The 14,659-nt window shown below is 38.2% G+C and overlaps 1 protein-coding gene across 6 annotated transcripts in view; it reads left to right on the top strand.

Annotated features, from left to right (window-relative positions):
• Positions 1-14,659, top strand: part of Abcb5 (ATP binding cassette subfamily B member 5) — a 79,594-nt gene that overhangs the window by 34,865 nt on the left and 30,070 nt on the right. For all 6 annotated transcript variants that reach the window (XM_069996121.1, XM_069996119.1, XM_069996118.1 and 3 more), the window contains 4 exons: positions 4,866-5,009; positions 6,434-6,538; positions 7,007-7,084; positions 13,102-13,185. In XM_069996121.1, the coding sequence (XP_069852222.1) occupies positions 4,866-5,009; positions 6,434-6,538; positions 7,007-7,084; positions 13,102-13,185 (411 nt within the window). The remainder of the gene's footprint in view (positions 1-4,865; positions 5,010-6,433; positions 6,539-7,006; positions 7,085-13,101; positions 13,186-14,659) is intronic.

The raw sequence follows: 14,659 nt of genomic DNA, 5'->3' as shown, positions 1-14,659 counted from the left end.
ACATCATGTCCAGTGAGTACTGCTTTTATCTTAGATCTAATTCATTCCATTGTAGTAGTTAGTCTTTGGGGTTTTCATAATTACACTCTTCCCTCTTGCCACTAGCTTTGATTTTTTTAACTTTATTTAAATAAACAAAGAAAAATATGTTTCAACTTTGAGCTCTGTTCTAAGCTCTTAGTGGCTTTTAAAGCTGTGGTCCATGACCTTCAAAGGACCTCTGACATAATTCTCTGATAGAATTCACAGGACATTAATCTGAATGGGTAAAAACATACTAACCCTTGATAAAGGTATAATATCTATTCCAATTATGAATATAGGCAAAAAGCTACATGTTTTTTCTGTAATGTCACCAATGAACATCACAGAAATATTCATATGTCCCTAATACTCAACACAGTAAAACTTACTTCAAGAATCCAATAAAAAGCCACTATTCAGGGACTGAGAATATGGCTTAGTGGTAGACTGCTTGCCTAGCTTGCCTGAGGCCCTGGGTTTGATTCCTTGGTACATAAACAAAAAATTAATAAAATTAATTTAAAAAATTTTAAAGCATGGGGGGGTGGGGGGAGGCTGGGAAGGGATGTGAAGGGTAAACAAAGGAGGAGGCTGCAATGCTTGGTAAGAAATGTATGCATTATTCTGCCCGTGTAATTGAAACTCCTCTGTACAGTATGTTCACAAATAAAATTAAATTAAATTTTAAAAAAATTTTAAAGCCACTAGTCAACCAAAAAGGAAAATGTATTCAAAATGAAAGAGAAAAAAAAAACATCAATAGAAGTAAACTCAGAAATCACACTTTGTAGAATAACAGAAACACTAAACAATCATTTTCATTAGATTTTACACATTGAGATGTTAGAAAGGGAGGGAGAGAAGATATGGAAATCATTTGAAGGAGTAATGATTTTTAAAAATTTAAAAATATTTGATGAAAACTTTTGGACTGAATAAGCAAGTAAAAATAGAAAACACACAAATAATATTAGAGATAAAATGAAGTCATTATTGATTTTACATATATTAAAAGAATAATAATCGTATAAAAGCATTTATCCTAACAAACTCTGCAGCTTAGATGAACTGGACAAATTTCTTTTTTTTTTGGGTCCAGTCGTGGGGCCTGAACTCTGAGCCTGGGCGCTGTCCCTCAGCTCTTCAGCTCAAGGCTAGCACTCTACCACTTGAGCCACAGCGCCACTTCTGGCTTTTTTCTTATGTGGTGCTGAGGAATCGAACCCAGGGCCTTGAGCATGCAAGGCAAGTGCTCTACCACTGAGCCACCTTCCCAGCCCTGGACAAATTTCTTGAAGGACATAAATTACCAAAACTCACTCAAGAATAAATCTATAGCTTGAATAATGTCAAATCTTTTAAAATCTCAAATTAATTTTAATAAATTTTAATCAATTCAGTTTATTTGTGGTTAGAACCATTCCCATGAAGAAAGTTTTAGCCCAGTGATTTTGCCAGGGAATTCTATAAAATAGAAAGTTGGTCTCCTGAGACCAAGTTTATTATTTGTATGTTATTGAAATTAGACAACAGCTTACAAGAAAATTACACATACATTACTGCATATATGGAGACACTCATAATAAAACTTAACAAGTCTAATCCAACAATCTATAAAAGGAAAAGTAAATCACTATCAAGTAGGAATTTTATAAGTGGCAGCAGGTTGATTTAACGTTCAGAAAATCATATTATTTTCCTAATTAAAAAAGTAAAAGGGGAAAATCTTATTTTAACTAATGCAAAAAGAGTCCACAAGCTGGTGTAAGTATAAAATTTCAAAAGCACACATTCTTACTATATGAAATGAATTGTTCCATTTTAGAAGATTTCCTAACAGAAATCAAAGTCAATGTAGATGAATGCTCAAGACAGCTTCATTTTTAATTATGCAAAACTGGAATCCAAGCAAACTTACATTAACAAGTGAATGAAAAAATAAATGGTGGTACATTCATATAATGGAATAATCCTCAGCATTTGAAAGGACTGAAATACTAATTCATGGAACAATGGGGATAAAACTCAAAATAATTATGTTGGGCAAAATAAATTAGATGAAAGATGAGAGCCAGTTGCTTGCAACTGTAATCCTAGCTACAGACTGAGAGCTAGAAGCTTAAGTCTCAGGATGAGCTCTGGCAGAAAAGTATGTGAATAACTAGCAAAAAGTCAGGCTGGAGACATGGCCCAAGTAGTAGAACACCAGTCAAGCAAGTGCAAGACCTGAGTTCAAAACCTAGTACTGACAAAAAATAAAAATCCATAACATATGAATGCATTTACATAAAATTCAAAAAAGAACAAAGTAAGCAATCTAGCAGAAAGCATATCAGTAATTTCAGGAGGGGAGAAGGGAAGAATTAACAATGAGAGAGGCTGGAGAAAAGCAAGATAAAACTGATGGAGCTAATGGCTGTGTATATTTCCATGAGTATGTAGGTCTGGCTAAACTTACCGCTGAGACATTTTATGTATGTAAAAGTTATTGTTAGGAATAATGGCTCAATAAAGCTCTAAAACACAGCAGATGAAATTTTTCATTGTGTAGGAACAGTTTTTCTTTATAAAATTCTTTCCTCTGTCTTTAAACTATATCTATTTCTTATATCACATTTAAGACTATATATATAATATATTTAGGTAGCACCATATCTTCCACAGCTTTACAGAAGGTATTCAAGTGTTTTTTTCTTGTTTAACCTTTTTTTTCTTCCTATCTGTTGACACAAATTAAATGATATCCATTTTAACCTATTATTATCCCAGAGGCAAAAGGACATCTTCCATAAATTATCTGTGTAATATAGACTATCCAGTAGGGACAAGCTGTCCCCTCTTCGCTTCCTGGCTCTGTAATTTACTGCTATTATACCCTGGGACATGCTAACCTTAGTTTCACCTCAAAATAAGGTAATTTTGTTAAATATTATGTTTAGCACTCTAAAAAACGCAATGCACAACTTTCCTAATTTCCATGCATTCTTGTGGACAGTTAAGTAACTAGGTAAAAAAAAAAAAAAAAAAAAAGAGGCCTCTTCTGATGATTGCTTCAGAAATTTTCAGGAAGAAAGACAACTGTCAGATGTTGAAACCAACTCAGATTAGGCTCAGGATTCTGAAAACAGATTTCAAAGCTGGTAGAATTATCAAAGTCCCATTGTCCAAATGAGAATTTGCCAGTCTAAATTAAAGCCAGAGTCAGAATTAGAAAACTTATTTAATAGTCTTTCCTGAGGAATTCTCTGATTGTGAGTTAATAAATACCAAGATTATGAGTTAATACCACAAAAAAATTTATCTTGTGAATAACTAAGTCTTTTTTTGTCTGGTTTCCTACTCAAAATAGTGACTTTGCCAGATGCCCAGTGGCTCAAACCTGTAATCCTAACTACTCAGGTGGCTGAGAAATGAGGATCAAGGTTTGAAGCCAGTCCAAGCAAGAAAGTTCATTAGACACTTATCTCCAATTAAGAAGTAAAAAGCCAGAAATGAAGCTATGGCTCAAGTGGTAGCATGCCAGTCTGAGCAAAAGAAATCTAAAGGACAGTTTCCAGGCCCTGAGGTCAAGCCCCAAGGCCAACACAAATAACAATAGTAATAAGAATAACAATAACAATAATGATTTACCAAAACCTTAGACCACATAAAGGAGACATTCATCATGCTTTGATCTATCCTTTGGGAACTGTGGCCACTGTCCTCTCTCCCTGCACATATCCAGGAAGGGCTGGCAGGTACCACCCTGCTTATTAGCACTGAGCTGCTTTCTCTATGGAAAACCCAGGCTTTTGTATAACACAAGCCTCTGTCTTTAATAATATCAGCAACAGTCATGTCTGCTAACATTTATTGGATGTTTGTTGTTTACAAAGTCCAAGTTAACTTACATTCTAAAAATAATCCTACTGGATGCTAGTGACTCATACCTGTAATCCTAGCTACTAAAGAGCCGGAAATCTGGGGATCTGGGTATGAAACCAGCCCTTGCAGACAAATCCGATAGACTTTTACCTTTTACTGAAACAGAACAAAAAGCCAGAAGTAGAGGTGTAGGTCAAGTGATAGAGCCCAGTCATGAACAAAAAAGCTAAAGGAGAAACCTAGGCCCTGAGTTCAAGCCCCAGTAGGGGCACAAAAGATAGATAGATAGATAGATAGATAGATAGATAGACAGATAGATAGATAGATAGATAGATAGATAGATAGATAGATAGATAGATAGATAGATAGATAGATAACCCTGTAAGATGAGAACTGATGTGTCCTTATTTGGAAAGATGAGGAAAGTGAAATTCAGTGAGATAAAATAACATGCTCAGACAAACTAGCATTTCACTTGTAAATAGGAAGCCCAAAACAAGTTTGTAGCAAAGTATTAGAAAAGAAATATTTGGTAAATAAATGATGAACCTAAAGCACTTTGAAGCATCAAATCCTAGTAACACTTTTACCTTCTACATTTTCTTTGCTTAGTTTCTACCAAGATTTTGCCCTAGGCTACGCTGTGAGACTGAACTGTTAAATAAGAATGATGAAAAGTAGACCTATTATTTTTTTCTGTGATTCATGGCTATCAGAACATGTACACTAATTTTCAGCTTTTGAAGGAGAGCCACTGAGTGAAATGCAATGCTGAGATTGTGCAAATAGTCCCCTTAGAGAATAACTCCTTTATGTTTCATAACACAGGCAATGAACATTTTCTAAGGAAAATGTTTTACCTTGCTGCTGATTGTGTGTCCTATGTTACATTACAGTTCTGTTTGGGACCATTCAGCTGTTCTGACTTGCACTGTGCTCTCAAAGTAGGGGTGTTCACCAAGTTATTTCATTTATAGAGACGTCTTCCTGAAGTTCCTCTATTGAAAATTTTTAAACTAAACAAGTCTGAATGGCCCTTTGTGGTCCTGGGGACCTTAGCTTCTGTGCTAAACGGATCTGTTCATCCTGTCTTTTCGATCGTCTTTGCCAAAATGGTAACGGTAAGTACAATTCATTTGTGGATGTGTTTACAGTCATAATAAAGTCTGTCAGAGAGAAAACAGATTTGCTATACACTTACCAAAATGGGGGGAGGGGACTTTCAGCAGCTAGACTAGGGCCATAATGGGAAGGTTATCTCTTTTCTTGGGAGATAAACCGCATCTATTGTACCATGTTTGGCTGTTAACTGAGTGATAAGTAAAGAACTTGCTCTGTTTTCTAATTTTGGATTCAGCATTGTATCAGCAATGTTACTTAAGCACTAAAGCAATAAAACAGGCAAATACTACTACCCTCCTTTCAACTAGCTGAAACAATGACAGTGTTTTATTACCAGCCAGCTCAGGGAGAGGAAAGAAGAGACTGGGATTGTGCCAAAACAAAAAACAAAAAAAACAAGAGCTGGCTGGTTCCTGGCTTAAAGATCTTACTAGATCCGTGCATAAATACCAATATAATGACGAACTTTATCCATTTCTGGGGTGTCTTTCAACAGGCCCTGTATCACAGAAACCACTCTCAAGAGAGGGATGTTAAGAAACATAAGTTATTAAGAGTTTTTAGAAATAATAATTTGAACACACTTGTTATCCTAGCTACTCAGGAGGCTGAGATCTGAGGATCACAGTTCAAAACCAGCCCAGGCAGGAAAGCCAATGAGACTCTTATTTCCAATAAACTACAAAAAAAAAAAAAAAAGGCCAAAAGTGGAGCTGTGGCTAAAGTGATAGAGTACTAGCCTTGAACAAGTAAAGCTCAGGGGCAGTACCCAGGCCCCTGGTTCAAAACCCAAGACACAGAGAGAGAGAGAGAGAGAGAGAGAGAGAGAGAGAGAGAGAGAGAGAGAGAGAGAGAGAGAGAGAGAATTCCAACATCCTGATGATGGGGCCGGGGGTTGGGGGGAGGTTGCCAGGACTGAAGCTTGAACACAGAGCCTAGGTGCTGTCCCTTAGCATTTTTTATTTTTGCTCAAAGCTGCCACTCTGCCACTGGCACATTGTAGCTTTTCACTAGTTACTTGAAGAGAAGAGTCTCACAGACTTTCCTGCCTGGGCTGGCTTTGAACCATGCTCCTCATATCTCAATGTCCTGAGTAGCTAGGATTAAAGGAGTGAGCCACTCGTACTCAGCTCAAACTGATGCTTTAATGGAAAGTATGCTATGGTATTAAATGGCAGAGACAAGACTCATGTGTCTGATACTGTATTTGCATAGCAAATATCAGAAATTCAAAAGTAAATTAAGTTTATTACTAGTAGACAATAGAATAACACTATGCTTTATCCCTCAGAAACACATAATCTTTTATTATATTGCAATTCATTTAGAAAATCTGATGTATCTACACATATTAGGGGTTTTGGGGGGGGGGTCTGTATATTTTTCCTTTAAACTCCTGATGGAAAAATCTGTTCCTTTTCAGATGTTTGAACATGATAACAAAACCACATTAAAGCATGATGCCGAACTTTATGCTATGATTTTCGTCATTTTGGGCATTATTTGCTTTGTCAGTTATTTCATGCAGGTAAACTTTTGGGTAGGGGTTGTGTGGGGTTTAAACGCAGGCTCTTGCACTTGCTTGGCAGATACTAGACTGCTGAGCCACACCAGCAGCCCATGTTCACACTGGTTATTTTGTGATTGAGTCTCACTACCTGTCCAGGCTAGACTGTGATTGGCCAATTTTAGACTTCCATCCTAGCTAAACTGAAAGACATATGCCATTGCACCCAGCTATTGGTTGAATAAATGCCAAGGCTGGCCTCCAGCCATGATCCTATTCATTTCAGCTTCCCAAGTAACAAGGATTACAGGCATGAGCCGCCACCAACAGCCAACACTTGGCTTCATACAGGTAAATTTTTCGTAAATTACACATCACTAAGCAGGATTACTTCTTGATATTGTCATCTCAGAGTTAAAAGTATAATTAAATGTCACAAAGAAATAGAAAAGTGCTTGGAATAAATGTAGATTTTTCTTTGTTTCCTAGGGTTTGTTTTATGGCAGAGCGGGGGAAATTTTGACCATGAGATTAAGACAATTGGCATTCAAAGCCATGTTATATCAGGTCAGTGTTTTCAGCTGTAATTTTCTTAACTTATTTGAAATGCATTATAAATTATTCCAGTTCTTAATTCTTTCTCTAGCATTTTCTTGGCCTCATCTTTTCCTTAAATCACTGAAAAGCATGCTTTTTTGTTTTGAGCAACAAAAATCTGATCTCAGCATCCTTGTTGTGCATCTTTCTAGCCAGGCACTGGTAGCTCATGCCTGTAATCCTATCTACTTAGGTGATTGAGATATAAGGATCATGGTTTGAAGCCAATTTGGGCAAGAAAGTCTGTGCAACTTTCATCTCCAGTTAACCACCAAAAAGCCAGACATAGAATTGTAGCTCAAGTGGTTGAATGCTAGCCTTGAGCACTAAAGCTCAGGGAGAGCATCCCAGCCCTGAGTTCAAGCCCCAGTATTAGCACACACAAAAAAAGTGTATCCTTCTAATAAAAGCAGGACTAAAATCATGATGTTGGAATGGAAAACAGGGTTAATGGTCCATGTCTGTTCCTTGCATTTAGTTTAACAATATTTTGTTTTATTTTCTGGTGCTGATACTGGGACTTGAACTCAGGGGCCTGGATACTGCCCCATAGCTTGTGTGCTCAAGGCGGGTACTCTGCTACTTGAGCCACAGCTACACTTCTGGTTATGGGGTGAGAAGAGTCTGATAGGCTATCCAGCCCCAGCTGATTTTGAACCATGATCCTCAGATCTCAGCATCCTGAATAGCTAGGATTATAGGCATGAGTCCCAGGCACCCAGCAACAAATCTGTCATCTAAAACATAATGTAGTATTGTTTGATCATAGGGATGAAAGATAAATTAGAACTCAAAACGAGAACATTCCTGAGGGTGAGGAACTGAACATTCCTCTAGTTCTCTTCTAAAGGTCAGTTGACGTTCTTTCCCTCCACTCTTGAAGCAGTTCTCAAGTCTGAACCCAGGTAACATTGGCCCAGCTGGCAGGTCTACCAGCTGTGAAATAATTACCACAAGGTGGATCAAGTAGCAGCAACCTCCACATTGAGTCTTGGGGGAAAACATTTCAGTTGGCACCTCTAAAATTCCTTCATGACGCTAAGATAGATTGGGTTACCCTGAAATCCAGTAATCACTGCAGCCCTTTGCCTTACTTTTGGTCTGACAAATTCACACAGCAGGAGCAAATAGATTCCTGCCAGGGTAATTTCTTTGCAGAAATAGATTTACGGTCATTCTGGATGATTCCATCAAAAACCAGTTTTTTCTATCACATGACTTTGAGGCTGCCTTGAACCAAAAGGCCACAAAAGATGCAGAGATCAAAGTTGGGGGGTTCACTTGACAACCTGAGTCTCTGAAGCACCACCAAAAAAGGTACTCATCTGGTACTTAATGTACATTATATATATATATATAGAGAGAGAGAGAGAGAGAGAGAGAGAGAGAATGAGAGAGAGAGAGAGAGAGAGAGAGAGAGAGAGAAACTTGATGTGATTGGTGGAGGAAATAGGTGGGAGGGAAAAAGAGAATGATGGAAGGATGACTCTGATCAAGATGCACTATATACATGAATGGACATGTTAGGTTGTAAATTGGAGTCCCTGAAAAACCATTTGTAGATTTAAAATAAATTTTAAAATCAAAATTAAAAGAAAAAAATAAAATTAAAAGGTCCCATCTCACATTCTTCCTTTATATTTGAGGCATCCCTTACTTGAGAAAAATAAAATAGGAGCTGGGAAGGTAGCTCAGTGGTGGAGCGCTTGCCTTGCATGCATGAGGCCCTGGGTTCGATTCCTCAGCACCACATAAGCAAAAAGAAAAAAAGCCAGAAGTGGCGCTGTGGCTCAAGTGGTAGAGCGCTAGCCTTGAGCTGAAGAGCTGAGGGACAGCGCCCAGGCCCAGAGTTCAGGCCCCACAACCGGACCCGAAAAAAAAAGAAATAAAAGAAATAAATAAAATAAAATTCTACTTGAAAGATCATAAATTGATTTAACCACTGAACATCTCTCTCCTGTTACATCTGGACTTTGTACCATGTATGAACACCTTTTGTCTTTACTTCAAGTCTTTCATCAAGGTGAGACTATATTTAACTAACACTTGTTGACAATTTCTGCTTGTTTTGGTCTTCATGAATTCATGTTTTTTTCTCCTGTCCAAGAATATTACATCTTTCTAGAACATTCTGTAAATGTTTCCTGAAGACTATAAATTGTAATGTTTTCTAAGCATAACTTTGAACTTCCTATCTATCCACAGAATGCTTATAAGAATAGAATCTCCTGATCATAAGACAGGCTAACCAGTAGTTGTTCATCTAAGTTTCATAATTAATACTGGGTATTAATCCTTTTCCTAAAATTAGTCATGTGAACACTGACAGTAAATTCTTGGATAAAATAAACATGTGCAAACCTATAAGCCATAAACTCTGCCCTTTAAAAAAATCCTGCAAACGCACCCAGAAAACCCATGCTACTTCTCTGATGTTATTAAATTTCCCACAAAAATCAGTACAGTCCCTTTTAGTATATTACTTCTTTTCCATTGTCACCCCTCAACATTCTCTTATATTTGCTTCTTAAAATTGGAGGGAGATCGTAGTTTATTTAGTGTTTCCTCTGTGGCCTTACAATTTTTGCTTTGTCTATAGTATTGAAAGCTCTAAAATTTTACTTAACTTTTATTGCTTGGTTTTTGTCATAAGATAAAACTTTAAAGACCTAGAAAGCATGCTGGGGCTTGCAGGGTTTTTATAACTATTTTGAACTCTCATTTTAGGCATAGGTATTTCTAAAAATCAGACATAGTCTTTTTGTAGCTAGAAAATCTTTATTTTATGTGATTACTTAAGTTCCTTTCAGTGAAAAAGAAATATTCTAAGTGTTGCTGACTTCCTTGATTGTAAATAATTTATTGCTTCTTGGGTTTTAAAACTAAGCTTATATTTTTAGTGTTAAATATTGATCTTTGGAGCAGGGGTAGAGGTGGGTGGTTAACAGATATGAAGTTGATTTTTGCCCAGATCCCTTAAATTGGATTAGCTATGGCTTCTGGGAGGAAGGGATTGTTTTATCCTAAATTCATTGTATTGGCTGTGACCTTGCAGGAATTTCAAGAAGGACTTAAGTAATCTCCAAAAGGACATGAAGGATCAAGTCATAAAGCAGGAGAAATGGGGGAAATGGATGATGAAACTCAGCTGTAGGAAGTGGAGCTGTGGCTCAAGCAGTAGAGCACTAGTGATTGAAAAAAAAACAACAACCCTCAGCTGAGGAGTTTGAGCTGTTAAACAGGATAATCAAGACAATGGACTCTGCACCCTGGTTGTGGAAGTTCAAACCCTGACAGCAGCTTTTGCCAACTGTGATCTTAGGCAACTCACTTCATGTCTTAGGCCCTGGGTTTCTCATTTTTTGGGGGGTCCAGTCGTGGGGCCTGAACTCTGGGCCTGGGCACTGTCCCTCAGCTCTTCAGCTCAAGGCTAGCGCTCTGCCACTTGAGCCACAGTGCCACTTCCGGCTTTTTTCTTTTTGCTTATGTGGTGCTGAGGAATTGAACCCAGGGCCTCATGCATGCAAGGCAAGTGCTCTACCACTGAGCCACCTTCCCAGCCCCCTTGGGTTTCTCATTTATAAAATGAGGAATCATAGGTTCTCCTCACAGAGTGGTTGGCTGTGAGGACTAAGTAGGAAAATACATGCCAAGCAGTTATTTATAGTGTGAATATTTTTGTTTGTTTCTAGCAGAGGCAAGATGTAAGAAAAAGGTCTTACAAATAATTATTTTACCATCAGGAAGAAGAAAAGCAAATTCATTCTCACTGGACACTAGCTAAGATTCAAAAACAATCTGATAAATGCTTTGACAAATCTTGCCTATGTAGGAAAGCAATCTTGTCTATGAATAAGCATGCACAATTCAATTGCTGACATGTGGAAAAGCAATTTGAAACATCTTACTGATTGAACATAGCATCATGTTTTGTTTTGTGTATCAATACCATGGCTTGAACTCAGAGCCTTGTACTCTCACTCAGCTTTTTGTTCATTGTTTGCACTCTACCACTTAAGCCAACTCCCTAGTTTGACATTTTGCTGGTAAATTAAATATGAGGTGCAGAAGATTTGTCTGCCCAGGTTGGCTTTGAACTATGATCTTCTGATTTCAGCCTTCTGAGTGGTTAGAATTACAAGTGTGAGCCACCAGTGCCCAATTAAGTCTCCTCACTTTTTTTTTTATACTGGCCCTGGGCTTGAACTCAGGACCTAAGAGCTGTCCCTGAGCTTTTTGTTCAAGGCTAGTGCTCTACACTTGAGGCACAGCTGAACTTCCAGCTTTTTTTTTTTTTTTTTTTTTTTGCTGGTTAATTAGAAATAAGCATTTCAAAGACTCTCCTGCCTGGGCTAACTTTGAACCACAACCTCAAATTTCAGACTCCTGAATAGCAAGGATAACAGGCATGAGCCACTGGCACCTGATTCACAACTCCCATTTTACCCTAAGAATGATATGTCATAGTAAGTTACTATAGAAATCGAGAATGTTAATATGTAATGTTAAATTCTTTTCTCTATATTATTTACTCAGAATTCTATCTGAAAACCCTTTGTATGTTCCATGCCATGTTGAAATCAAGAAACAATTAGAAAATATATGGTTTGTGCTAATCTGGGAGAAAAGTCTATACAATAACATGCCAGTAATGATTTCTGGTTCAGCTGTTCACACTTCCTGAAGCTGTGCCTTTGAAATGGCTACTGTACCACCACGAGCATCTTGGGGTGGCTTTGGGACAACTAGACCCCTAAGCTCATTGGGACGCCCTCCCAAAGCTAGGCTCACAATCGCTGCTACTGTACCAGAGTTGCACCTACCACAGTTCCTACCATATTCCTCTAATTCCTCTCCTTCTAATTCTTCTAATACTTCTACACAATTAATACATAGCCCTCAATCTGTTTTGGTTTTCCTCTTCTTAACTAATACTCATGTTTAAGAAACCTGAGCCTCCGGGCCTAGGTCAACAGCTTTTTATGTTCTTTACTCACTATAAAGAGCCAGTCTCCACATGATTTTTTTTTTAATCCACAAGAGATACAAGTAGTGGGAGGCAGGGGGAGGAACCCTTCACCAGCCTATAAAAGAAAACCAAAATTCCTCAGGCTGAGAAGTGCTGAGAAGTGCTGTCTCTATTAGCTGTTGAAAATGAAATTGCTTCTTCCATTGTGCTTTTATTGCTCATATTTCTGACCTGCCTTCTTCAGATTGCATGTCTCCTGGCTGTATTTGTCTTGTGTTTCCTCAGCATCACACAATGCCTGGTGCACCTAAAATTGGGGGATGATGTGAAGAAGGGCCAGGTGAAAATGTGCCTATGTGGATCCTAAAGAGAGAGAGAACAGACTTTGTCATTGTTAGTCTGTTGAGGCAAAAATACTTGAAAACATTTCTAAATTGTGTTGGGCATCACTTTCCTATTTAAATAGAATCTTCTCTCTGCAAAGGACTTGGGAGAGTCAATCTTCAAATTACTTTGATGGGGGTCTAATAACTATTTTTGAACATAGATTATTCCACAATATGGAAACATGGTAATGAGTGCAAATGGCTGGGCTTCCATTGTTCAGTTTACTACACCTACAGATAGATCTTTGTGAATAAGAATCAGAAGTGAGTGTTCCCAAGAATTAGGGCCTGGTGAGTGAGAAAGCAGAGAAATTGACCTTCTAACTCACTACAGCAAAATTATCTTATTGTATGTATGTGTGCTAGTACTGGGACTTGAACTTAGGGACTTACGCTCTAGCTTGACTTTTTCCTTCAAGAGTGTCATTCTACCACTTGAGCCACAGCCTTACTTCTTGCTTTGTGGGTAATTTAGAGATAAGACTCTCTTGATTTGTCTGCTCAGGCTTTCTTCAAACTGCAGTCTTCAGATTTCACCCTCTGAGTAGCTAGAATCAGGCATGAGCCACCCGCTTTTTGGCCAGAGAAAACTATTTTTGATAACCATATGTTACTTCTCTTTTTTCCCACAGGATATTGCCTGGTTTGATGATAAAGAAAACAATACAGGAGCCTTGACCACAACATTGGCCATAGATATAGCCCAAATTCAAGGGGTATGTACACTACGTTGATTTTACAGTAATGTGTATATGTGGTGTACATGTGTTTACTTGCACAGTTCATCTCTGCCTGGTTGTGGGCTAGGCTGGAGAAACCCTCGCCATTAAGATAATCAGGTAAGCCTTTGAGATCTGGTTCTTTTAAGCAAAATTAAAGAAGCTTTAGTATATCTAATAGGATAACTAAACCACTGAGGAAGATATGAAGAATGAGAGAAAAGAGCTCATAATAGAATTGTAAAAAAAAAATTAATGTCACAAATGAAAGAAAACATAGCTACCTCTGATTTTTTTCCCACTGATGTAGCCCAAGCTGGTCTGAAACTCCCACTCTTCCTACCAGGCCACCCAAATGCCTGGATTACTGATATGCACCAAGCTCTGCTCCAGAAAATTTCTTTAAAAAAAAAAAAATACTTAATTTTGCCGGGTGCCGGTGGCTCACACTTGTAATCCTAGCTACTCAGGAGGCTGAGATCTGAGGATCATGGTTCAAAGCCAGCCCAGGCAGGAGAGACCGTGAGACTCTTATCTCCAACAAAAAACACTAGAAAATCAGAAGTGGCGCTGTGACTCAAGCAGTAGAGCACTTGCCTTGAGCTGAAGAGCTGGGGGACAGCACCCAGACTCAGAGATCAAGCCCCATGACCGACAAAAAAAAAAAAAACAATTTTGCCGTAATCCTAGCTACTCAAGAGGCTGAGATCTGAGGATCATGGTTAAAAGCCAACCCAGGCAGGAAAGTCTGTGAGACTCTTATCTCCAATAAACCACTAGAAAACTGGAAGTGATGCTGTGGCTCAAGTGGTAGAGCTTGAGCTGTAGAGCACAGGGAAAGTGCCCAGGCCCAGAGTTCAAGCCCCATGATCCACAAAAAATAAATATATATATATATGTATATATACATATATAATTAAATATACATAATTTTATTGTTATTATTAAGGTGTTGTACAGAGGGTTACCATTTCATAAGTCAGATCATGAGTACATTTCTCTTTTTTTAGACAATGTCACACTTTCTTCACTTTCCCCCAGTTTCCCCTCCCCTTATCCTTGCCCACAAGTTACATAGGTCATCTTTCATATCAGAAAATTTCCTTTCTCTGTGCTGGTACTGGGACTTGAACTGGGCACTCTCCCTTAGTTTTTTAGTTCAAGGATGGGGATGAGTTAAAGCTCCACCCAGTTTTTGTTGTTGTTGTTGTTGTGAGTTGTGTGTGTGTGTACCAGTCCTAGGCCTTGAACTTACAAGTCACAGTTCCACTTTTGGTTTTTAGTGGTTCAAGATAAGAGTCTCATAGATTTCCCTGCCTGGACTGGCTTCAAAATACGATCCTAGATCTCAGCCTCTTGAGTAGCTCAGGTTACAGCGTTACAGATATGGTTCCCAGAATTTTTTTTTAATTTAACCTTGGAAACTAACATCTTAATTTATACCAACTTCAATGCCTGCTTGCCTGTAGAC

This window comes from Dipodomys merriami, unplaced genomic scaffold (genome assembly GCF_024711535.1).
Source record: "Dipodomys merriami isolate MVZ:Mamm:240054 unplaced genomic scaffold, mDipMer1.0.p SCAF_5, whole genome shotgun sequence".
NCBI classification, from domain to species: domain Eukaryota; kingdom Metazoa; phylum Chordata; class Mammalia; order Rodentia; family Heteromyidae; genus Dipodomys; species Dipodomys merriami.
The sequence above is the reverse complement of the archived record's forward strand: the minus strand, read 5'-3'. Positions and strand labels throughout refer to the sequence as shown.